We start from the raw sequence: 26,983 nt of genomic DNA on the forward strand, positions 1-26,983 counted from the left end.
TGAATATGTAAATGCTAAGCAAACTATGTGCCTGACATGAGAACATGTTGCCAGCAGTCATTTGTGCACTCGTAAACTTGTAAAACTGGCTAGTATGTCATCAAACAACAGTTCAAAATGTTTTGAAGAAAATTCAACAACAAACTGAAGAGTTAAAAATGCTAAAATACCACTGAGACAATTACATTTTGTTTGCCCAGACTACAAAGAGAAAAAACAAACCTCAGGTACAGAGAGCAAGCCGTTTTCAAGATGAGAGCTTATTTTGACTAATCATCATTATAATAAGAGCAGAGTGCACACAACAACTGTGGGCTTTGATCCCCAAGACAAAGTAGAGGCCTGTTGAACAGATTTTATGGCAACACTTTTTTGTTTTGTTTTCATTATTCTTCCTTTAAAGGTCTATGAAGTAATACAATCACAGCATGACATGACACTGTAAACAGCTGACTTACCTCTCTGTCTATAAATGCAAATTAACCACATAAAACATTGTGTAGAAATATAACATATACATACATAACAAAACACATTTTTAAAAGACTAAACAATTTTGAGCTTGTGTGCTTTAATTTCCCTGCAAAGACCTTGAATATGATTGTAACACGAACGCATTTCTGAAGTTCTGAAATCTTAAATCTCTCATTTTAATTATTATTTCAATGTGATCCGTTGTTAAACTGTTCTGTTGTTTCACCGATTGGAAAGTTGTTGGCCTCTGAGGTAGCACCAACTACTTACAGAATGCGAAACAGGTTTTAATTAGCACCAACCTTCAATATTGAACTGTACAGCAAATGGAAACACTTAAAGTATAAAAGGGAGTATTTGTGTATGAGTGGGTAAATGCTTTTCTCCAATATGAGGTAAACTGACAATTTCTGATGCAAAAAATAGCACTTTTACCTGGACAAAGTGTCACCTATACAACTGTAGGTTAGTGTTAGGTCACGATAGGTTGGACAGAAATATAACAATCTTGGAAGATGTTTTAAATTCCCCATCTTTTTTCATGCATCACATTTTTTGCTGCTTTGCAAAGTATGCTATATATGTATAAAAAGCATTTTTTTCATTATTTTCTTTCTGTATGAATGGCACTTTAAACTTAATAATAAAACTGATATATACACAACCCTGTTCTTTTGATTGGGATTGTACAGCTCCCACAGACTTCAGTGCAGCAGAAATCCAGCTATTAGGTTGCCTTGCTGTTCTAGACCTCATGTAGCTAAATACAATCTGGGTTCCATGTCTACTAAAGAAGAAAACACCCCCCACACTGGAAGAGATCACACAGATCCGCTGCTACAATAAAACTGCATTTACACTTCAAAACCCGACCTAAAGCAGCTTTGGTTCAACTGCAAGCATGATTCCAATTCATGATTCTGTATAGTCTACTTTCGGTTGCTATAAACTAATTAGAAAATTAAAGCAGCAAAAGAGGAAAAAAAAAAAAGAAGGAAAGACAACAACGGACCAATAATGCATAAACTTTGCATCCAAAACAGTGTTTAATGCAAAAGATCATATCTTCTACACATTGACAATTATAACAATTTTAATCAATACATGGCAAGATCAAAACGTGTGGACACAAATACACAAGCTTCCCTTGTCTAGATACACCTGCTTATAGTGTTTGAAACCTATTAGACCTATTTATTAAATTAATTTGTCACTGAATCGCCCTCCGGTAGACAACTGCAATCGCATTAAAAAAATACATGAAATAAAGGTTTCATCAAATAAGCTTACCTGTAACAATATAAATATTAATAATCAAATAACTTGAAAGCATTGTTAAAGGTTCCCTTTTTGAATTTTAAAGCTGGTTAGACACCATTTTTTCCTCATTCTTTCTTATTTTTATATATTGAAAGCATATACATAACATATTAATTTGGTTGCCTAGGACTTTGTTTCTCACTTACGCAAATTATGTTTTGGGAAAACCAAACCAAAACTATTTCTTATTATTTATTTATAAGTTCTTACCAAATATAAGTTAATGATTAGAGAAATAAGTATAATCTGTGATTTTGTATTCTTCCGTTTGGAGGAGTTGCCTATAGTAATACTCAAGTCATGGGAGGATTTCCTAGTGATGCTCACATTGTGTGTGAGTCTTCCTAAGACTGGCTGCATTTACATTGCAGTTAGGACAGCTCTAAGCCATCACATGGCCAAAGCTTGAGCAGGCCATTTTTAAGTCGGATATTCATTCTGACTGTAGCATTCATACCGTCTTAAATCTGCATAGAGCCCTCCTAAAAGCAGTCAGTGTAATCTCGGTATAAGCAAGTGCATATCTGATGTTTTCTTGGGGCCCTGTCTCCTACTGGCATTCGTGGCCCTGTACACACTTGATAAGGCTTCTGAATCTGTACTCACCACATAGAGCTGCTTCCACAGGACGGCCCATTCCTGTAGAGTCGTAGTCACCTCAGTCACAATGGGGTCTTCAAGTGGGACAACTGTCTCATACTGCCTGCAACAAGATGAAGAAAGACACAATTTGTCACTGCGCAAAAACATCCCAAAACGGTTTATCTCCTGGCGCCTCTCTCCTTTGATTCCTACTGTGCATTTTTTACCACCAATAAAATAAGATCCGAAAAAATGTACATTTAATGGGATTAAGCTAGGATTATCACCCGTTCGCTGTCAGCAGCAGTTTCTTATGGCTTTGGTTATATAATGCTGCAGAAATATGTTACTGTGATTCTCCTTGCATAATGTGTGTAACCAGATAAAATACGTAAATGTGAAAGGTGTTTCAAGAATGGCATTTGTTCCCAACTCATCCACTCTGCCTGTTACCATTGTCTGTCTTTATCTGGAACATGCTTTCTTTTTTGTTCCTGCCCTATCTCTCTCCAGTCTCCCTTGTTCTGCTGTTAACTTATCTTGCTTTTTCTTTAATTCAGTCTCCCCATGTCCTTCCTGTATCCTCTCCAATTCCCTATGTAAATAAATGGATCTTATCGAGTCTCCTTTTATCTTGGCACTCTCCAGGTTGTGCTGCCTAATTGACTTTAATGGGTTTTTGAGATATACCACAAAATAGCTATTCTGCAAATCCATAAAGTAAATTTGACGAAAAAGAAGGAAAGAAATACAATTTGAAATACGGTTATAAAAACTGCCCTGGGCCTAGTATATAAAACATACTTCATATATACATGTAATCACAATTTTGGGACATTTAGAATTAAACAATTAATAGTTGTATTGTGAAAGCTTAAGATTTAAGGAAATTTTGAACTACAAATCTGGGTTTATGACATTTATAAGCAACAAATTAAAGTAGATGAGCCCAATGCAAGCTAGCTTGTCTGACATGTCTGCACAAATAAAATGATAAGTATTATTCTGAAAAGATCCACTGTATAGCCAAGGCTGATTGTATTTATGAATACACATACACACTCACACACATACATACAATTATTCATTAGTGCAGGTACTGTGTAGAGCTAGTACGCAAAGATGTTTATTTTTAATTCATCTTAACGTTCTCAGGTAAATGAGTGTCTCAGACAGCTGTTTGGGATGTACAGACAGTGACCACAGTGAACCTGATGATAAGTGACCGGTAGCCAGGGGTCCGCAACCACAGGACCGGGGGACTGCGAGAGGAAAGGATGAGCAATAAGGCCTGGCAGGGCTGTGACTGAAGTCACGGCTAACAGAGAAGCACAGGTGACTCAGCAGGGAAAACAGTATGGTACTCTGAAACCAAGGATGCCTATAAGATGAAATATCAGCATAAACATGTTTTCTATTCAGTAAATATAGTTTAGTTTTTTCCTATTCTGTAACATAAATGGCAAGACTCCAACACATTTTAATACATTTTAAAACCAGGTTTCTTCTAGTCTGCCTGCATTGAAGGATCAGTTCTCTCTCCCTATGCCTCATAATGACTTAAAAAGAAACTGTGCCTCAAATTGAAACCGATTTTAGATAATAGTATTAGGAAACATAATATGCTCTGAGAGAGTAGTAAAGTATACAACATAATGATGTTACATGAGTAATGGCAAACATGTAAGATAGCACATAAATGCCAAACACAGCTCCTACTCTTACACACAAATTAAATCAAGTGAGAGAAGAAGCCGTCTTTGAAAACTTGACAAAATGTCTCAAAAGGCTGCAGCATCTTAACTGAATCATAATGTTATTGAAGACTGTTCTCCCAGTTCAGCCAAGAACTAAACCATCTACCATTAAACTTAAAATAGCATAACTGGTTAAACTGGGTAATTTTAGAGACACTTGTTTCATTGTTTATGTTAATAGAAGCATAAAATTAGATAAATGTTGGTGTATTTCCTGTCACATGTTCCAGGAGTAACACCTCCATTGCAGCCTTCTGATCCAATTCAGTGAGTGACAAAGACAACAAAGAAAATATAGCAGCCCTGAGGAACCATTTCTGGTGTTTGCACTGCTGTGCTACTGTGCAACCCCTATTTTTAATGTTGAAAGTGTCATTTTGCTTCAAAGATCGTGTGTTTCGCTGCCAGTGCTGTATGGCGAGAGTGACAAGGGCCTCTTAGGAGCAGTCCGAGCACAGCACTGGTATCTGTAGAGAGCAGAGGACAATGGGCACCGAGCCACACAGCTGTCTCCGACATACAGTGATCACTGAGTAGTCGCACACTGCAGCACACAAAAAAATCACAATTAGTGCCAGTGAACATGTAAGCGGTTTTATATATATATATATATATATATATATATATATATATTTCAAATTATCATCTCAAGCAAATTATTAATTTAGATCGTCTAAATATGAGAGTATTTTGAAGTGGCAGCATTCCTGTTTGAAGTCTGAATCCTTTCTGCTACGTATGGGTAAATGTGTATGTGTGCTTCACTCAGTATTATATTAAGGAATTGATCGACGTGAAGCTGCACTTAGCAGTAGCATTAGTATACTTTTTAATTAAACTTTGCTATTGATAAAAAAAAAATGCAATCTGTGGCACGATTTAACAACATATTTTGAAATGCGATCTTTCTTTTTAAATCATTTTTAAAAGTCATAAAGTTGTCTGATCCCCTTGCTAATTAAATAAAATAAAATAAAATAAAATAAAATAAAATAAATCTGAGTTGCAGGGTGATAGTGACAGTGCAGTTGGTCTCAGAAATTTTAGATCTGAAGTTACAGGGTTTGGGGATGTGTCTCATAAATATTGATTCAAGTAAATGAATTAAACTCATGAGAATATTCCCCTAAGGTGTTATACGTATGGATGTTCTTTTGGAAGTCTACGGATTTTTTTTAATGTATAATTTATCTCACTTTGCTCAGGAGTACCATTTTGTGATCTTTTTCAATTCTTTTTTTTTTTGTTGTTGTTTTGTTTGAGGAGTCATTTGTACTCCCTCACTCCCCACTGTACTTTTTACTTGGTTGCACATGGTGCCAAACACTAGGAAGCAGTAAAATGTGTTCCAACGAAAGCAGAAAAGTAATAACACCAAAGGGGCAGGAAATGATGGCAGCTTACAGCTAAAGTAGGATATCATGAAGGGGGAGCAGCCAGGTGATGGCTATGCCATTTGTGCTAGAAATGGTTAAATTGCATGGCCACAGCCAAAGAAAATCACCTAAGACATCTATATCATATAGTTAAAAGAACAGAAAACTATTGTAAAGGCTACTGATTTTTGCAATAAGCATCTCGAGAAACATGTAATTAAAAAAAAAAAAGATTATTCTTGAGCATGTAAACCCACAACATACAACTATACCACGTTACACACATTTACAAACTTTCAGGACACAGTCATGATCTCGGTGGTCTTTAAAAAAAAAAAAAAAAAAAGGACGGCAACGCTTTGCCCGACAGACGTGGTAAAACCCGGCCAAGCTATTACCATAAGCTGACATGAGAAGATGACAAGAGAATGGTGCGTTACAAGCAAGGTGAACGTGGTGAGTATGATCTAAACCTCAGTGCTAAATGTCACACCTGACGCATTGACTTCAGTTACTTCACTATCTAGTATGACAAAGTGGACTGATTTCTGTGTATAAAACCACCTAATTTACTTGATCATACCACAGATACAGGTGGAACAGGTCTCACTAAGAGTATGAGGCTGTCAGTGATGGAAGAGTGCTGAAATATCCCAAAGCAGGTGGATAGTCTCTTAGCAAAGTGTTATTTTTGCTGGATTGTGCCAGTGCCCGAGAAGACACTTCTAATCCAAGCATGGCTTGACCGCACACGGCACATAGTTATATACCACCATTAAAAATGAAAGTTAATACTGGATACTGAGGTTTTATGATGCATGTAATAAACTCGCCTTTCCAATATGAAAATGAATCTGGTCATTTTTTATATTATACTACCAGCTCCCGTTAAAACCCTTCCAATTATCGTCTGTATTTATAGACTCAAACAGACACATGTATACTGTAGCAGTAACTTAAAAGCTGATTCAGAATTGGTTCTGAAGTATAATAAATAAACCAAAAAGCTAAGAGTTGCATACGTTATAATAATTTAAATGAAAAGATAAAAAAAAAAAAAAAAAAAACTTCAATATCTTAGTCGACAATATCAATTTAAAAATGTCCAGAACATAGAACAGTAGCAGGAGATGGAGCATTTATTTAATTATGTATTTTTGTGGACTTTGTCCACCCTAAGAGTCTGTGCTGTCCGTCATAGTGTTTCCAAGGGGTAAATAAGATTTTGAGTGTTTTAATATCACTCTTACTGAGCCAACCCCATAGAGAGCAGAAAAAAGTGGATAATGGCAGGTCACTTTGGTCACAGGTCATATTAATAAAACAGTCCAAATGAAACCAAGAAGTCGAGTAGGAACGTTCAACTGCTCACTGATTAGTCACCTATTGTATTCAATATCTGGCTTCACTACAAACCAATGTGCCTTTTATACTTCTACATTGAGTCATGTTCCCTCATAAGTTTGCAAGCTGCTAATTTTATTAAAACAAACGTCCAATATATCAAAATACATACATAAATATACAGTACTGTGCAAAAATTTTAGGCAGGTGTGAAAAAATGCTGTAAAGTTAGAATGCTTTCAAAAATAGTGTTTGGGGTCATTGTCATGCTGCAGAATAAATTTGGGGCCAATCAGATGCCTCCCTGATGGCATTGCATGATGGATAAGTATCTGCCTGTACTTCTCAGCATTGAGGAGACCATTAATTCTGACCAAATCCCCAACTCCATTTGCAGAAATGCAGCCCCAAACTTGCAAGGAACCTCCACCATGCTTCACTGTTGCCTGCAGACACTCATTCGTGTACCGCTCTCCAGCCCTTCGGCGAACAAACTGCCTTCTGCTTCAGCCAGATATTTCAAATTTTGACTCATCAGTCCAGAGCACCTGCTGCCATTTTTCTGCACCCCAGTTCCTGTGTTTTCATGCATAGTTGAGTCGCTTGGCCTTGTTGCAAAGTCGGAAGTATGGCTTTTTGGCTGCAAGTCTTCCATGAAGGCCAATTCTGACCAGACTTCTCTGGACAGTAGATGGGTGTACCAGGGTCCCACTGTTTTCTGCCAGTTCTGAGCTGATGGCACTGCTGGACATCTTCCGATTGTGAAGGGAAGTAAGCATGATGCGTCTTTCATCTGCTGCAGTAAGTTTCCTTGGCCGACCACTGTGTCTACGGCCCTTCTTCAAGGACTTCTTCAAAAGACCTTGGACAGCACATCTGGAAACCCCTGTCTGCCGTGAAATTCCTGCCTGGGAGAGACCTTGCTGATGCAGTATAACTACCTTGTGTCTTGTTGCTGTGCTCAGTTTTGCCATGGTGTATGACCTTTGACAGTAAACTTCAGTAACCTCACCTTGTTAGCTGAGTTTGGCTGTTCCTCACCCAGTTTTATTCCTCCTACACAGCTGTTTCTGTTTCAGTTAATGATTGTGTTTCAACCTACATATTGAATTGATGATCATTAGCACCTGTTTGGTATAATTGTTTAATCATACACCTGACCATATGCCTACAAAATCCCTGACTTTGTGCAAGTGTACCTAGAAGAATTGATGCAAAGGGTGATCACATCAATTATGAATTTGATTTAGATTTGTTTTCTGTTCACTCACTTTGCATTTAGTTAATTGATAAATATAATCTATTAACATGTCTATTTTTGAAAGCATTCTTACTTTACAGCATTTTTTCACACCTGCCTAAAACTTTTGCACAGTGCTATACATCGTGATATTTGAATGAAGAATGTTCCTCCTTGGTAAAATGAAAATGTATTTTGATTCCTGCAAATATCAGAACTATACTTCTCTGAAGAGCAAACAAAGGCAACTAAGTTAATGTGCATGACATTGTGTCATTCTGTATACATTCGCTGGGAGATGGTGTATTAAATATGCAGCTGACACATAGCAAAGAGAGTGTTTCTCCCATGGGACATTCCAGATTCGCAGTCCCTGGGGAGGAGTCACATTGTGTAGACAGTGAACTCAGTGCTAATGAATGAAGAGGGTTGACATGTTTACACATTGAAGGGCCTGGAATATCTGTGCTTTACATTATGAGTCTTTAATATCTGGACTGATTGCCAAGCACTGTGTTACAGCCATAGTCCTGGCCTGTCTATTATCAAGTAATGAGCACTTACAGCATTGTGCATTAGAGCCTTCAAATATTGCTACAGCTGCATGATGGGAATCTTATTTGTCTGCTTTGCTAGTACATGTGTTCCTTTATTGCTTTGATAACAGTGCTATTAATAATGTGTTCAATGTTTGTATTCATTTTGTTTTTAATATTACACTCCCTCACATTATACTACTGTGTTTTCTGTTACTGAAGAAACGGGTGGAACCATTTAGGACCTGTTGTATAAAATAATTCCATATAAATTCCATATAAATCACTTCAGCAATAATTGTGTTTCTGTGATGCATCATGACAACTTTCAAACATCTCAGTCCACAGTGTCACTTTAAGTCTTTAAGAAAAAGATGATGATGAAGATTTCCCCTATTCTGGGTAGATCATAATTATCTGAGAATGATCAGCAGAAACACATCCTCTTAGAAACCTAACGAGCAACACCTCACATTTCAGAGAGGATGAAGGGTCCCCAGTGCGATCACACACCCTCAGCTGCAATGTTATTACCACCCCCTGGCCCCCACACATTCTTCAGTGAGAACAGCGCTCACTATTGGCTACTGCTCTGTTGGGTCACAAGGAAAAGGCTATAAGAAATGGATGCAGCTGTTAATACAGGGATACAGAGTCCAACTGCATTTTTTGTCATTCCAAATAAAACAGCACACCACTGAATTATCCCACTGTATACTGAAGACCACTGGATTCTTCTAGTTACAGAATAATTCTCCTGAGAACAGCTTTCTCTGACATATAAAACAGAGCATTCATTTAATGCTGCCATAGGCACACATTTTGTTCAGCATCTCACTAAATATAAACTTTCAGATTATCATTGGATTTAATTGTCTTCACATGAATCAGTGTGAACAGGGCTTCATAGTGAAGAAGCAGGATTTTAAAGTCACTTGTAAAATGTCTAATGGAACCCAAGCAAATCCCGAAACAGGACTGAGTGAATTTGAAGAGCTCTTCCTGCATTTTGCATGAGCCTGATCTTATTTAATCTAATACCATGTCATTCACACTGTAATCGCATACAAAGAGGACACACAATGTTCCTCGAATTAATAGTCCATTAAGCCTTTTCAGCTTGAGCCGACGCAAAACTGCCAGAGATGAAAGGATGGTGTATTAGCTCATTGTGTAACCCAGCATGATTTTCAAGTCTTAGTTTTATTTATGACATGGTTGTTAAAGTCCTGTTTGAAACAGGGTGTTTTATGACATGGGCCTAGCTTTCCTGTTTAAACTGCCAATGCAGGATAAATCTGAATCTGGCAGGGTGATGCAAGACTATATTAATGCAGTTAGGAAACACTAATACATTCGGATGGATCTGTTAGTCAACAAAACACAACAGGAATCTGACGAGATATAAAGGGCTTCCTCGATCTGACACAAATGTTCAAAGCATAAAGAATAATATCTTCTGAACAAGATTAAAAACTCCCTGCCAGTATTTTTTAGAAGAGGCTGATTACAGCTTTACATAATGACAGCATGTTTTTTTTTGTTTTTTTTTGCATTCTGCCAATTAACTGCAAATTTGAGCTCCTTCCAAGTCTTGGAAATGGGAGGTCGATTGTAATTTGCAGAATTTGTGTTAAAAAAAACTATTTCGTCTTTGAATCCTCAAAACTATTCTTGAATTTTTGTTGTGGGTGGAAAGAAAATAAAATCCTTTAAAAGAAGAAATTCAAATCGCCCAGCTAAGCCATCTGGCTAAGGTGAAAGCATCTCTCCAAAAAACCTACTTCACTTTGGCAGTTCATAGTAAATAAACCATGTCTTTAAAAAACAAAAAAAAAGAAAACCTGGTACATAAAATCCTCAACATGTTTCCCCTTGACTACCAAGTTCTACTAGGAAACTTTTAATCATCAACCACCATGTGAAACAAACGCCTTCAGTACCTTGACTGTAGTATGGCCACTTTATTGCATGTTGCCAGAGCTGTGAAAAAATTTAATTGGCAGCTGAAAAGGAGATTGTGATCCTTAGTCTCACAGTTTGACTTCCATTTCATTTTTATCTTTCAGGTGCCAGAGAACTGAATCGTAGGAAGGCTCACCATTTTATCCACCACCCACAGCTTTGGAGAGCAAACAATAGTATTCAACTGACTAGACAAACTTCTTGCATAAATAAAATAACAGACAACAGGAGAGGAAGCTGCTTTAATTACATAATTATTATCTAACTATTCCTATGCAGGCCTCATGACTCTCCCAATGCAAAAATAAATAAAATGTATATTAAATTCATGCTGGTATATTATATGGTTTACATGGCAATAGTGACAACTGTACATATTCAATACGTATTGAAACTAAACTGAAGCAAATGGAAGCAAATGTTCTCGCCGCTCCTCTTGTTTTAAACCATTTTGAAGCTGCCTAAAAATAAAATAATTTTGCGGTGAAGCCAAAATGTGAAGAATCCCCCCACCATGGCTCTTTGTGTGTACAGTGAAAATATACAATGCTGTACAATACAATTCTCGCTGCCTGGCCATTTCGGAAGTCATACAGGCAAAGCTGGTCTCCTCCCTGTTAACAGCTCCAGATATTTTAGATTTATTATAGCCAGAAGAGGTGCTGAGATATTCAGAGCTGCAACTCTGAAGCAACTTTTCATGTCAGCAGCATGCAAACGTTATTTTATTTAATTGGGCTTCACATTATAGAAATGAGTTTGTGTCTGTTCAATTGTTTGTACTGGGTGTTTTTCTCAAAGGTGTATTATTCATGTCTGTGTATTTTTAACACTGCTTAAAGTTATATTATAAAGAGCAGTCACACAAAGGTCTGGTCACATGTATGACTTTTGCACCAGAGCTGCAAATGATTGACAGCTGCTTCCATGCCTCACTCTTTGAGTGCAGGTGCTGAAACGGGAGACAATCCCACAGCCAACAAGGCAGAGCACTCTGGCAACTGCTGCCATACTTTTAGAAACATTGGTATGACACTAAATAAGGTGCCTGCTACACTATTTAGTTAATAAGGTTTATTTTAAGTGAAGAACGATTACCATTCAAAACCATGATTTTATTATCAATTAAGTTAACATCTGACTGATTTATAGAACACTACATTACTGATGTAATTGAAATGTCAGTTTGTCCTTAATAAACTTGCACCAAAATATGTTATATGTTATAGTAATTTAAAACGTATACAATTTATTATCATTATCTTATGTCTTAAAGTACAAATGTACAAGAAAAACTGTTCCTGTCTTATATAATAAGTTAAGTGAGTTTGTGAACAATCTTGAATTTCTTGTAGGCTGTGAGAACTTTCCTTTGTGCCAATGAAAAACTGCCAACAATCAGCAAAGGGGAAAAATAAGCAGAAAATTAGGTAAAAATTAATTAAAAGGTATTGAAAGTAAAAGTTATCTTTAAATTTCCCAGAAGGGATTCTTTGAAACAGTGAAAGATTGTAATTTCATTTAATTTGGCACTCAGCAGTTTTAATTAAAAGGCTCTATGCAAATGAATACATCCCTATCATCCATTAATCAGAAGTTTAAAATAAAGCTTTCAAAACAGATGAAGATATGGTAGAGATGAGGAATGATTTGACTATTTAGTACTGGAACATTTATATTCTGGTATAAAACTTTAAATCTACCACAAGTATGTAAAAATGTGCACTTACCATTTTAATCTAATGCAGTACAGGACAGTGCAGTGCAGTAGTTATTTTGTGCAAATCCATTACATTATATATATGATATTGACCCACCCATGAATCACAAATTACGAAGTTGTAATTGTCGCATTTTATTTATAAATACTATAAAGTAGATTCTAACAAAAAAATCTAAACTGCAACAGGGTACAGTTTTGTACTTTGTGATTCGCAGATAGGTCAATGTTTTTATTTGGTCAAGCCCTTAGGTTCCCTTAGGTTCTCTTATTTTGTGAGGTTGTGTATTTATATGAAAATTCTCTTTCTCAGTTACAGCCATACTTTCCACACTTATAAATGCCGTTTGGTTGAAGGGAAGAGACAGATACATGTCCCACTTATGATGGCATTCAGTTTTTTCCAGTGATATCAACAGAAAAATGCTTTATTTTAATTGTATTTTGTATTCATTGAGAGGAATACTAATATATATATATATATATATATATATATATATATATATACACTCACCTAAAGGATTATTAGGAACACCATACTAATACGGTGTTTGACCCCCTTTCGCCTTCAGAACTGCCTTAATTCTACGTGGCATTGATTCAACAAGGTGCTGAAAGCATTCTTTAGAAATGTTGGCCCATATTGATAGGATAGCATCTTGCAGTTGATGGAGATTTGTGGGATGCACATCCAGGGCACGAAGCTCCCGTTCCACCACATCCCAAAGATGCTCTATTGGGTTGAGATCTGGTGACTGTGGGGGCCAGTTTAGTACAGTGAACTCATTGTCATGTTCAAGAAACCAATTTGAAATGATTCGACCTTTGTGACATGGTGCATTATCCTGCTGGAAGTAGCCATCAGAGGATGGGTACATGGTGGTCATAAAGGGATGGACATGGTCAGAAACAATGCTCAGGTAGGCCGTGGCATTTAAACGATGCCCAATTGGCACTAAGGGGCCTAAAGTGTGCCAAGAAAACATCCCCCAGCACCATTACACCACCACCACCAGCCTGCACAGTGGTAACAAGGCATGATGGATCCATGTTCTCATTCTGTTTACGCCAAATTCGGACTCTACCATCTGAATGTCTCAACAGAAATCGAGACTCATCAGACCAGGCAACATTTTTCCAGTCTTCAACTGTCCAATTTTGGTGAGCTTGTGCAAATTGTAGCCTCTTTTTCCTATTTGTAGTGGAGATGAGTGGTACCCGGTGGGGTCTTCTGCTGTTGTAGCCCATCCGCCTCAAGGTTGTACGTGTTGTGGCTTCACAAATGCTTTGCTGCATACCTCGGTTGTAACGAGTGGTTATTTCAGTTAAAGTTGCTCTTCTATCAGCTTGAATCAGTTGGCCCATTCTCCTCTGACCTCTAGCATCAACAAGGCATTTTCGCCCACAGGACTGCCGCATACTGGATGTTTTTCCCTTTTCACACCATTCTTTGTAAACCCTAGAAATGGTTGTGCGTGAAAATCCCAGTAACTGAGCAGATTGTGAAATACTCAGACCGGCCCGTCTGGCACCAACAACCATGCCACGCTCAAAATTGCTTAAATCACCTTTCTTTCCCATTCAGACATTCAGTTTGGAGTTCAGGAGATTGTCTTGACCAGGACCACACCCCTAAATGCATTGAAGCAACTGCCATGTGATTGGTTGGTTAGATAATTGCATTAATGAGAAATTGAACAGGTGTTCCTAATAATCCTTTAGGTGAGTGTATATATATATATGATATAATAGCTTCACAAACATAGAATGGTATCCTGCTACCCTGAATCAGTTGTATAGACTTAAAGAGCTTCAATTCTCCAAAACTGACACCTGATGGAAGCAGGCAGCCAGGAAGGAAGAATGGAGAGCGCCTTATTATGCTAGGGAGCAGAATGGCACTGGCTAACCTTGCAATGACAGCAGGAGAGGGAAGACACTAATGGTCCAATTGAAAAAGCCTTCACACTGTTTGCACAGCAGAGGATTACAGAGCACGAGCCACAACCTTCGAGCAAGACAATACACCGTCGAAAAACAGGGCTACTTAAAAACCCTGGCCCTGATTAGCACAATCTGTCTGTGTGGCAGTGAACAGCAACGTGCCATTCATATGAGAACAAGCAGATTTATTCACAAATGTGACAGATTAAACCCTCGAAAATAGGGGTGGTTACTTACACAGAGACAGCATGTTCTCTGAGGACTTCTGAAGTGCATTGACAAGACAGTGACCACCACACTTATGAACGAAAACATCTAAAAAGCAGGTACATTGGACTTTAAAGTATATATATATATAATCCTTGTGATAAGACATACATGTATGACTTTAACTGATCAAATACATTTAATGTACAACAAAGAATTTTCTGTAACGCTGCAATTGGCTCTCATTTAAGTTCATCCTGCTCTATTTAAGGGTACTGTACTCCTTCACCTAATTTGCTTTATTGCTGTTTCTTGTGCTGTATTGTGTTTCTCTGTATAACTCTCTATATATTTATTTATATATTTATCTCTATATATTTTTAAATGACAATACAATGTGCAACCTTGACACTATGCACTGTGTTATGTAGTTCTTAGTTAAACTAAACCTATTTTACAGTAAACCCATTATAATCTCTTCAAAATAATGCTCAAGGATAATCAATAGTAGGAAGATGTTTGGTTTAAAACCCCTATTGCATTTTAGTTTAAAACAGGCGCTGAAGTCACTTTTCAATGACTGAACATGAAGTGATAGGTTTAAAGGTAATCTAAAAAAAGGTTAAAAAAAATGGTATTTGTAGAAATCATTGAAATTAAAATACTAATGTAATGAAGCTGAAACAATTCAGACCTCTTACTGTTCACTTTTTGTTAACTTTGTATCATGAATAGTCGTTGCAATACTGATTAAATTTAGACTACCGTCAATATCATTGTAAGAAACTAAAAAACACTGCAGACAGTGTTATACAATCATTTGCATTAAGGGGGTGAATGTGTAATTTCATTAGATTAGATTCAGTGGTGGGCAAAGGTATTCTGGACAACATTCAATTATTTCACTTATTTGCTATAATGAGCTGGTTTTAAGAGGAGGGAATTTTTGAGCGATATAAAATATCCACAAACATGCAACCGTTACAACCCATTAAAAAACACAGATTTCAGATGGATCTGTCCATTTTTAGATCACTCTCAGGAGCTTCCACTTTAAAGTAAACACAAAACTATTTACGATTAGATGTATTTTCACAGCTGATCTCACAACCCATTGAAAACAAAGGCGTACTAATTATATGCACAGTCTTGTAAACACAAATGTGCACCTCGGCACATCAAAGACACCTCATCCCTGAATTCAAATAAGTTAGTCAAAAAATATAAAAATATTGAAACCATCTGCTATCAAATAGGATTATAGGCCATAATTAAAGGAAACAAAGTAAAACATCAACAATTTCAGTATATATGTTCTGAAGTATAAGCCTTGGAAGTTAAATGGGTTGTCAGTCACATTTTACAAGATTAAATTACTGAATGTAACAAATAACGAGAATAACAAAAACAAGCATAATAAACAAGAGCAATCAGTGTAAAAAAGATTCTAGTTAAATAGCCTAATACCTGGCGATAGACAGAAGGCACTAGAATTATTATATATATATTTTTTAATAAATTGAAGAGAAACAAACGTTGATTTTACATGCAATTAAATATACATAATTTTTAAAAAGTGTACATGCGATGATGATGATAGTTATTTTAAATTACACTAGTCAAGTGTTCCCGAAGATTGGTGGTTCCTCCATGATACATACATTTTCACATGCATTTCTTGTGGTCCCCCATTGATGGACCTTCTGTACATTTGAGACATCTTCCATTTTAAAGTTTGAGTTTACATGTATAAGGCTTGGTCAGCTAGATGGCACATACATTAAAAATAAAGTTGTAGAACAAGATTGGTGCACTGTTTTGAGGTAGGGGAATGTGATTCAATTACAATGAAGTCGTTGAGCAAGGTTTTCACCATAAAAAAATAAAAAAATCTTCAGTGTTAGTGTATAGGCTACTTAGAGATTTTGTATTGCAACAGTACGCTGTTTATAGAACATATTATTTATTGCAACTCTCTGTGCCTATGTCTGGAAAAAGAGGACCACTATTGGTTATATATTGGTATATAAGGTGAATAAACATTTCAATGCAACTTACGTAGTTAGCATTGACAACTTAGACTTGAGTAATATGTATTAAACACATTTTTTTAATGATTTCTGATTTAACCACATGATTCACATTTGACGTTTGATTTAGTATTGTCCCATGGGTTTAACCAAAACAATCAAAGTTAAAAACAAAGCAAAAAGCAAATCTTGCCGACAGCCCTGCTTCATTAACTTACTGTATTTGCTGCTTTTACATTATAAAATGTAGTAAAATAAGTGACAAAAAATGAAGTTAAGACTTTTAAATATCTATTTCGGTACAATGCTTAAAACCATCAAAACATAAAATCTAGAATAAACTAGAAATGTCACCTCAGGCTCATCCAGACAGTTTTCAGTTGCAAGTACATTACAAAATGTGTTCTTTATAATGGTTATCTGCATTTTAATATAACAAGAATATTGGCACCTTAAGGGATTTTATCTAATATTATCATTGTAATAATTCTACTAAGACATTCTGCACTCTGTCATCTATAAGCAGTGGTATTAGTATCTATATAAGCCCATACCTAAAGTAAGCATCTTTTTATTATGAAGATTCTGTTAATGTATGTTTTGTGTCTGACTATTAGTCCTTGGGTGAAAAGCATTTAAATGTAAATGCAAAGGGCATCCTGCTGCCGAAATAGTGAATTTGAAAATGCAATTTCTTCACAGAAATGTAAATAAATTACTCATAACTCCAAGTTGTCTAGACTGGACTACACCTAACTACCTACAGACTTCTCTCTCCTTAGACTCCCTCTAGACCACTCCGGTCCTCCTGCACCAGAAGACTCGCTGTGAACTTTTCCTTTGATTTGAGAATACTAGAGCTTTGAATTGTAATAATAAATTATTGTTCCCCGATTTATTTATTTATTGATATAATGCAGAAGCTCCTTTAGACAACTTTAATAAGAAAATCAAAGAGTTTTGATTAGTATTCTATTTGTTTTGTAAGTCTTAATGCAACAAATATATATACATATATATATATATTTTTTTTTTTTTTTTTTTTTTAATCATTTCTGAGTACAAATCTCAAAATGTTTGACTGAGACCGAGACTGAGGCTTTAGGTTTCTTCAAAACATTTGACAGCCATACTCCCACATACACAATCTGCTACTGTTAGCATTGAAGATAACAACAGTTTGACTAATTAAACTGAACATATATAATGTCCTGCTAGTACATCGATGTCAATGTTATACTCAGTCTCAGCCTCACTGTGAACAGGTTGCACCTTTAGTAACAGCAAAGATAACTGCACAACTAAACGATACACAGTGGCATAAAATATAAACAACAACAACAACAACACACAACCAGTACAGAGTACAAACAGAATTAGAAAAATAATATACCTTGATTCCTAAATGCCAGTTGGATGACAGAACATCAGAATGACTCAGAGTTAGTGGTCAATCAAGATTTATAAACCATTTGTTCTTAGCACCTTTTTTAAATACTAATGTATTAGTAATCGTTAACAGATGTAACACCAAAAAGCCTTATTCAAATTCACATTTATTTTTTGTTTGTTTATTTTCTATATCTGAGCCGTGATTTTTGGAGTGATTATCTTTCTACACTTCCTTCATTGCCCCTGGCAGAAGCACCCGCACATACACCAACTCTCAGATGAAAACTGTTTTGTACTCATTAGGAAGCACTGCAGGTCTCAGGTGAATATTAATGCTGCAGTTAAAGCAAAATACTGGATTTCTGCTGGTTTTAAAGGATTGAAACTCTGCTGTTTTGCCTTTTGTGCTTTCATGCAGCTTGGGATTTTTTTTAATAGAGAAGACTTTACAGCCCTAAAGTCAGTCTTTAGGAGCTAAAGCCTCATCCTAATCTTTAGTTGACTACAAACTAAACATAGACACAATTACAGCTCAAAGCCACCTTCAGATACACAAACTTAAATTCAGACGAGGGAAAATGCTAATCACAAAACAAATACCTTGTCAGGTTTGACTCCTAAAGCAACGGCTAAAGGTAAATAACATTAGCTATACGCATCTGTCTTCCCTGCTGCTTGACATTGCTTTTTCCTGCTCTTCCTAGACAGCAACTGGACAAGCTTCCCTGCTTTGCCTTATAAACCTCGTCATCCATTTATCTTTACAAACAACTTCTTTGCCCATGCGATCCTCGGCGGCCACATAAATCTTGATCTCGCTGTCAATAAAACCGTTTCTGATGACAGAAGACCCTGCTGGAAAACACTGGAAGGAATAAATCAGCTAAAAGGAGTCGGCACAATGAGGAAGGCGAGAGGGAAGAGAAAAGTGGGAGTAATAATGAAGAGCTAAATGAATAAATCATGCCCCCAATTGTACTTTTATTTTTTCTTAAAGATTGCAGTATAAAATGAGGTTCTTATAATTGAATAGATTTACTTACCCCCTGTTAGTTACAATCGCCTTCTTCAAGTGAACATAGCTGGCAGGAAAGATCCCCTACAAAATAAAAGAGAACATTACATTTATCACGTTGCAAATTACAGCATTAACAGCTCCTTCCCCAAGAATATAAGCATCTCCTTACACCAGCACTGTCATGGCAATCTTTTCAATAAATCAGTCCAAGCAGAAGATGATCATGTTATCTCCACGTCTCCACGGTGACTTAAAGTTGAGCCTAAAGTTCTCCTATTCCGCCTCTGTTGCTTAAGGCATAGTGGACTTCTTTTCTTACTCTTTTTTTTCCCTGAAATGTCCATTCTATTTTCTAAACAAGGATCGGCTTGTTTTTTCTTTGCATGGGATTTTTTCAAACATTTGCGATAGATGTAACTGTTCAGAAGAGGTTCTGAGTAGAAGGTGTTGTACAATGACAGGCTGGTTTGTGACTACAATTGACTACAATCAGGACTTCAGCAACAGGTTAAGCTGCAGTTTTTAATCACAGCAAAACTTGAAAACAAGAATTGTAAGGTAAATAATGAAGTTCAGGTAACATTATTATTATTATTTAAAAAGCCATACCTATGAACCTGCAGACATCATTTCAAATCTCAGATGGAGTTAACACTTAGCCAGCTTTGAAGTCTTTCCATTTGTTCCACAGGCAGTTATTAAAACCACTCAACACCATGCAACTTTTCACTGTTCATTGCAAAGTTTATATCACACTTATATGACACCTTAGATTGAGATATCAGCTAAATAATATAACTAATTAGAAACACTGTAATCTTACGTTATGCAAATATGTAGATTGCAGACAAGTTTCTCCAGAAGTGGTTGTTTCCATTTCTTTTTTTAGATTGATTTTTTTGTGAAATGTTAACATGCATAGTACTAGTAGAAATGCCATTATCTGTTAATGTATGTTCTCCCTTTATAATTCAAGTCAATGACAACAGTGTAACGTGTAATTGCAAGTGCTGTACACCAACTATGCAGCGAGGTGTGCATTTCAGAGATAAGACAGTTTAACACCACAATGGAGACAAGTAGTCTAAGCAAGTGGCAGATGCTGATAAAGAATGTACAATATGTAACAAGCTAGTTTTATATTAATTTTGTTAAGCAGTGTCTCTCTCTCTACTTTCAGCTGTACAGCAGAATCTAGAATTTAGCACCATGTCAATAAAGAAGATCGTCAAGGATGACTGGAAAAAGGTAATTTGCCTTTTGGCTGATGGTTTAAAATAGATCATGCCTTGTGCTTCATATTCCTGTTACTGGAGCCTAATTAATCAAAGCTGTTTGGTAAACAATACAATGCCCATTTGTATAAATACTACAAACACTTGTGAGAAACAGATCATCCCAATCATTAAAATAACATGCTTCGACTGACACATTTCAAAGCAATTTAGAAAATAGATTGGCTGAAATTGAAATGACTCATAGTCTGTAATCTGAATACTGGAATGTTTCTGCACTCCAATTGATGCATTAAAAAAATATATAGTGTCTGTTAAAATATTATTGAGTTTACTAGTATACGTACTAGTATTCCACAGAAAGTAAAAATAAGAACAAAACAGAAGTGGGTCATGTTGATCTACATTTGCTTTCCATGTGTCAATAATTAATAGCAGGCTTTACCTGATGCTGACACAATATATTAAATAACTCCCACTCATCAATTCTGAAAAAGACAATTTCTTATATTTTGCCTTTCTGACCTTCAGTTTGAGACTTGCTATTGAAAGTGTTCAGTTGAAGAGCAATTTGGCAGGAAAATGAAAAACTGTGTGCAGTTCTGACTCACAATTCCTGATACTACAATTCTCCTGAAAACCAAACATGGGATTAGCTCATGCCAGCAATCAGAAGAATAATTCGGAACTACACTGCTCAAAAAAATTAAGGGAACACGTAATTATCACAGTATAACACCAAGTCAATTAAACTTCAGGAATATAAATCTGTCCAGTTAGGAAGCCTAAGCAATTGTGAATCAATGTCACCTGTTTTGGTGCAAATGAAAGTGACAACAGATGCACTGGAGAGGCAACAGCAAGACAACCCCCAAAAGGGAATGGTTTTGCAGGTGGTGGCCACAGACAATTGCTCTCTCCTTATCCTTCCAGATTGATTCTTCTCTAGTTTTGCGTTTTGCTAGTGTCCTTGTAACTACTGGTAGCATGAGGCGGTACCTGCAGCCCATTCAGGTTGCACAGGTAGTCCAGCTCCTCCAGGATGGCACATCCATACGTGCCGCCGCAAGAAGGTGCGTCTCCCAGTACAGTCTCAAGAGCATGGAGGAGATAGCACGAGATGGGCCATTACACGAGGAGAGCTGGACAGGGCTGTAGAAGGGCATCAACCCAGCAGCAGGTATCGGTATCTGCTCCTTTGTGTGAGGAGGAACAGGAGGAGCACTGCCAGAGCCCTACAAAATGACCTCCAGAGGGCTACTGGTGTGCATGTTTCTGACCAAACTGTCTCCATGAAGGTGGCATGAGGGCCCGACATCCTCTAGTGGGACCTGAGCTCACAGCCCACCAGAATTGGCAGATCCGCCATTGGTGCCCCGTTCTCTTCACAAATGAGAGCAGGTTCACACTGAGCATATGTGACAGACGTGAAAGAGTCTGGAGACGCCGTGGTGAATGTTACGCTGCCTGCAACATCATCCAGCATGACCAGTTTGGTGGTGGGTCAGTGATGGTCTGGAGAGGGATATCCTTGGAGGGTCGCACAGACCTCCACGTGCTAGCCAACGGTACCCTGACTGCTGTTAGGTACCGGGATGAAATCCTCAGACCCACTGTCAGACCTTACACTGGTGCAGTGGGCCCTAGGTTCCTCCTGGTGCAGGACAATGCCCGGCCTCATGTGGCCAGAGTGTGTAGGCAGTTGATGCCAATGACTGGCCCTCACGTTCCCAAGACCTGAATCCAATTGAGAACCTTTGGGACGTTATGTATCGGTGCATCCGACGCTGCCAAGTAGCGCCACAGACTTTCCTGGAGCTCAGTAAAGATTTTGATCTTTAATATATTTCGTTTCTCGAGATCCGATGTGTGATTTAAGTGTTCCGTTAATTTGTTTGAGCAGTGTATGGTCCCATCATATAAATTGTTACTTCACTAATATCTAATCATACTAGATACAGAATTCCTGAAAGCCCACTTTTCTGTTGTTTTTGTTAACCAAGTACTTGGAACCATAGCAGCTCAGATAAATCTATAAAAGAAAACCTAATACAGATAAATACAAATCTTTGTGTCCATCACATCCTGGCCCCAGCCTATGATACGTTTGGTATTCACACTGGGAGCAAAATCAGAACTGCGGTGGTAGTGGAAAATAAGCAAGACAGAGCGATATAATTGTTCAGCTGCCACAAGAAAGCAAGTGCCACTGGCCAAAATACAGCACTGGGCAATGTGTCCCCAGGTATTGGCCACCTATGTCTAGTTAATGTTTGTAAAAGGTTCATTATTGCATACCAGCATAATTAAATAGAAACTCTTTTATTTTAAAATATCAATTATTTCAGTTGTTAATTTCACCAAAAAGAAGATACTTTCTTTATCAACTGCTTAGTGATTTAGAGGTGACTTTAATCACCATGTCTGTTCCAGGCTGCTGTCGGGTTCAAAACAGTGCAGCGATTTCCAACTGAAGTAGAGAAAACCGAATGAACTGAGCTATCCTTCAAAACATGCAAATGCAGTTTATGGATAATGTTTCTCATGATGTTTTATCAGTTAAAATCACTCATGCACATTCTGGAAAATGTCATGATTTAATCATGCCTCGCTGAATTAACATTTTTAAATGCATAAGTGCTTGAAGCATTAGCTCAAAGCGTCACGGGAATCAAAATAAGCAACTTCACAGAATCTGTGACAGGGCAAGTAGTTGGGTTACTAAAAATGTCAGCTCATACCTTTGCATATACAACTGTCTCAGCTTCATTCTGACATTTCTTTTGATTTTAATATCCAGACAACTTTTTACACCTAATGTAAACAAAACCCGGGTTCAAGGAACAGTGTTCAAAAGAAAATGACAGCATTAAAACTTGTGCCTCCTGCTATGTCTGAATTTGTTACTGCTGTGTTACCAGTAAGGTTAAGTATGTCTGGCTAAAATAGTGTAACCTTTAAACTTGCTTTATAAAGCATTTTGCTGAATTTCATTATTTTGCTGCAGAATAACCCATTTGCAGTCACCAGGCTAGGAGGAGGCTGTGCCTATATTATTTTTGAATGGAATTTTCAGCAGGACTTAATTTAGGGAGTTAAATGTGTTCACATTTTGGCACAGGAGCCAAGCTGCGCTCTAAAGCTGCCCCCTACACCCTGAAGGCCATATTAAGAAATACATTTTAGTTGGTCAAACTGCATGAGATTTGTTAACATTGATAATCAATTCATTTAATTTACCAGATCAACAATGCCCTTATGCAATGATCACCAAGAGACAAAACAAAATGGGACAACACCCCTTTTCAATAACATAGTCCAAAACAAAAGGGTTTAAATGGGTGGAAAGCTTTCCTCCTCAGTCAAAAAATATATTACATTATTCAATTAATACACTCTGACAGGTTGGAAGCTACAGCAGATGGGGATGCATTAGGGAGCAGATTCATTTGGAGATATGATATGTAAAGTAGTTGAACTACCTGCCCTCCTTTGTGATAGGCCTTCGTGACTGAGCCATGTGTACAGTAAAGCGCCGAGCTGGGAGCAGGCCAGGAAACCAGCATGAGCTCTCATTTCACTGAGCTGAACGGGCTTCATTTAGTTTTTTTAGTTTTTTGGAGGATGCTGCACTACTGATTTAGGGAAAAGTCTTTCACCACATGGAAAGATGTACATTTCCACAAATCTCTTAAATAGGATGTGAGGGTAGTTATTTACTAGTAACGTCACTAAACCTTAAAAATCTGAATTTATATTTCCATATGTATAAGACTAGATAGGATCCTTGGATCACTTAATTATTATTAATGGACACCAAACGAGCAGGATGGGTCAAATGGCCTCCTCTTGTTTGTAAAGTTTCTTATGTGTTTCAATCTATACCGAATGCATTTTCAGGCTACACCTGTGGCGCAGTGAAAGACAACATGAGTGATGAAAGCAATGCCTGTGAACATTTCCTCCACTTCCTACCTTGTACTCATTTCTGCAGCCCTATGGATATTTAATATTTCAGGAAGCACTGCACTCCTGATAAGGACGGGGAGGACACTGCAGCGAAGTTCTCTCTTCTCTGGGTCAGAAGCCTGTACGTACTGTGCACACACTCTCAGCCAAGGTCAACAGCCACTGAGAAAGGCAGTCCTATCTGATGACAGTCTGCAAGGGAATTGTTGAGGTTCCTTGTGCAGCGAGGCATTTGACAAAGCCGTCAAAGCAACTTGCAGTCTTGGGCAAAGTTATAATTCTATAGATTGCTCTGCTAAAGCAAAGAACTGTAAACAGGGAGAGGAATGTTATCATTTTATGTAAGCTTGTGAATGTGCAGTCCAAACGTTCAGCATGTCTTATTGATTGTGAAATAGTTCAAGACATTTAGAAGTAGATTACTTTCAGATTAGACTAATAAAACTATAAATACCAATTGATGCAGTACAAGAAAATTGAGCCAAGAATCTGGCATTTCTGGATGCAATTTAAAGCCTTCAGTACATTTTTGGTTTTAGTACCGTTTCATATACAATATAAAAATGAATTGTATCTTCTCTGAGCAATATACACTAAATGGAATGGTGCCCTAACTGCCAACTTTTAATTTCTTCCTTTGTGAATGAACCTCAAATCTAACTAGCTGAAACATAATGAGTCTTAGCCAATAGAGCAATGCTTAAGTACAAAAATTACCACAAGATAATCTCCCTATATTCATTCTGTTCTGGCTTTGAATTCTACACGTTCTACATGCTCCAGGGGTCCTGGGTTTGAGTCTCAGCTCAGGGTGCTTGTCTGTGTGGAGTTTGCATGTTCTCCCATGTCTGCGTGGGTTTCCTCTGGGCACTCTGGTTTCCTCCCACTGTCCAAAGACATGCAAGTTAGGTTAATTGGCTACACTAAATTGCCTGTAGGGGGGTGTGTGTGTTGCCCAGTGATGGACTGGCATCCCGTCCTGGGTGTGTTCCTGCCTTGCGCCCTGTGCTTGCTGGGATCGGCTCTGTGACCCACAAGGATAAGTGGTTTTGAAGATGGATGGATGGACATTCTATTTAAAGATTTTTGGGGAAATGTGTTCATCCTTACACTACTGTTTTAAGAAATCGGGTTTGAAATCTAGTGTTGAGATAAGTCGTTGCTCTGTTGACTGCTGTAACACAGAATATGAAAAGATACAAAGAAAGTAGGATGGGTGGTTACCTATGTAATGAAATTATGCTTGACAACATATTCTACTTTAGCTTATTGCATAGTTGTTTCCAGTGTAATGGACTGATGAGAGAGAAAAAGCATCTGCAGTTAATTCACACCCTTGATAAAAGGCCACAATGTTTGTTTTATATATAAAGCAGGGGTGATAATAAGATTTTATATGTAAGCATGTATACATAATCTTATTTCCATCCCTGCTTTAAAACACACACGGTAGCTAGCTATGAGAGGCTCATTAAGAAACTGAACTGTGTAGGTGTAGTTAGACTCCAGAGTTGACTGTGCTAAGAAATGTGTGAACCACTGTCCTCAAAGCACCCTGCACCAAGGACACACTCCCTTCAGAGGCTCATACTGCAGTGTGCTTACTAAGAACACTAAAGATGACTCATCCTAAACAATACATAAAAAAGCAAATAGACAACTCTGTGATGGATGGGATTTGGGTCCTGTAATGTTGACTGCTTTCTAAATCAATAATAATCCAAGCTCTGAGGTAAATGGTGCCGGGGTGTGCGATTTATTTACACGTCCAATGCAAACTCTGGAAGCAGCCCATAATGTACAAAGGGACTCGGGAGTGAGGACTGGTCCCTAATTGGTTCTTCTAAATCAAGATCCTAATGTCTGTACTGCTCAGGATAGATAATCATCTCCTCTTTAATACTATACCACAAACATTGATGAGAAAGTTAAAGTAATGCATAATGCTATCATGAAGGAATTCTGCTATTACTAGTAACATTATATAGTGTTAGGGAGGCGAGTGTATTGCCTGCTAAGTAGGGTCTGATTACTTATAAATTAAATAATCTGGGTTCTCTGCATAGGCAATTACTTTATAGATCTACTTATCTATAAGATTGTAAATCTGCATTATCCCCAGATTTTTAAGTAATGGAAATACAACACTTTGATTACCAATAAAGTGTAACCAGGCGATTATCTTTGACAATAAAATACATGTTAAAGATTTGTCACAGTATAAATGGTTAAGTGTATCAAATGTTGGTGTATTATTACATTAATATCTTACATCTGTTTAAATAAATGCTCCCACATTTTTACATCTTCTGGCCCCCACTCAAAAGGAAATCCAGGCTAGTTACTGAAACTCGGATTCTTAAGAAAAAAAAATATTATCTGCATCTCCAAGCTCTATTTAAATGTCAACTAGAAAAGTAGCTGCACCTCTGTGAGCATCTTAAAAATGATGAAAAATGAAACACCAAAAGTTTTTAAAACGTCAAAGGAAATAAAACCACTTGTATTTTGTAACTTCTAAAAAGACACAAGCTAAATACACTGGCTCTTATAGCTATGTGTCAGTGCTACATGATTTAGGAAGCCACTGTTTCAATACTGCAACCCAGTTTGAAGAGAATAGGTATAATGCATTCAAATTAGTTCCCGGAGAATGAGACTACATATTTTATGGTAATAAGTAGGGTTATTTAAAGCGGCTCTTGAAAATATCTTTAAACACAGAGAAAGAATAAGTATCCATAGAGCTTGTAGAAGACGACCAAGGAAAGACAGCATCCACTCGTACAGGTACCTGACATATATAGATGAATGCACACGTCGAACTCTAAAAGTTCTCGATTAAGTTCAGATGATTTAATTGGGGTAAAATAG

The 26,983-nt window shown here is 37.3% G+C and overlaps 1 protein-coding gene across 1 annotated transcript in view; it reads right to left on the bottom strand.

The window, feature by feature from the left end:
• Window positions 1-26,983, bottom strand: part of dock3 (dedicator of cytokinesis 3) — a 326,247-nt gene that overhangs the window by 182,369 nt on the left and 116,895 nt on the right. Inside the window, exons 4-5 of the mRNA XM_066698297.1 lie at window positions 18,931-18,986; window positions 2,401-2,497 (exon numbers count right to left, since the gene is read on the bottom strand). Of these exons, the coding sequence (XP_066554394.1) occupies window positions 2,401-2,497; window positions 18,931-18,986 (153 nt within the window). The remainder of the gene's footprint in view (window positions 1-2,400; window positions 2,498-18,930; window positions 18,987-26,983) is intronic.

Source organism: Amia ocellicauda, chromosome 3, assembly GCF_036373705.1.
Source record: "Amia ocellicauda isolate fAmiCal2 chromosome 3, fAmiCal2.hap1, whole genome shotgun sequence".
In the NCBI taxonomy this organism is placed as follows: Eukaryota; Metazoa; Chordata; class Actinopteri; order Amiiformes; family Amiidae; genus Amia; species Amia ocellicauda.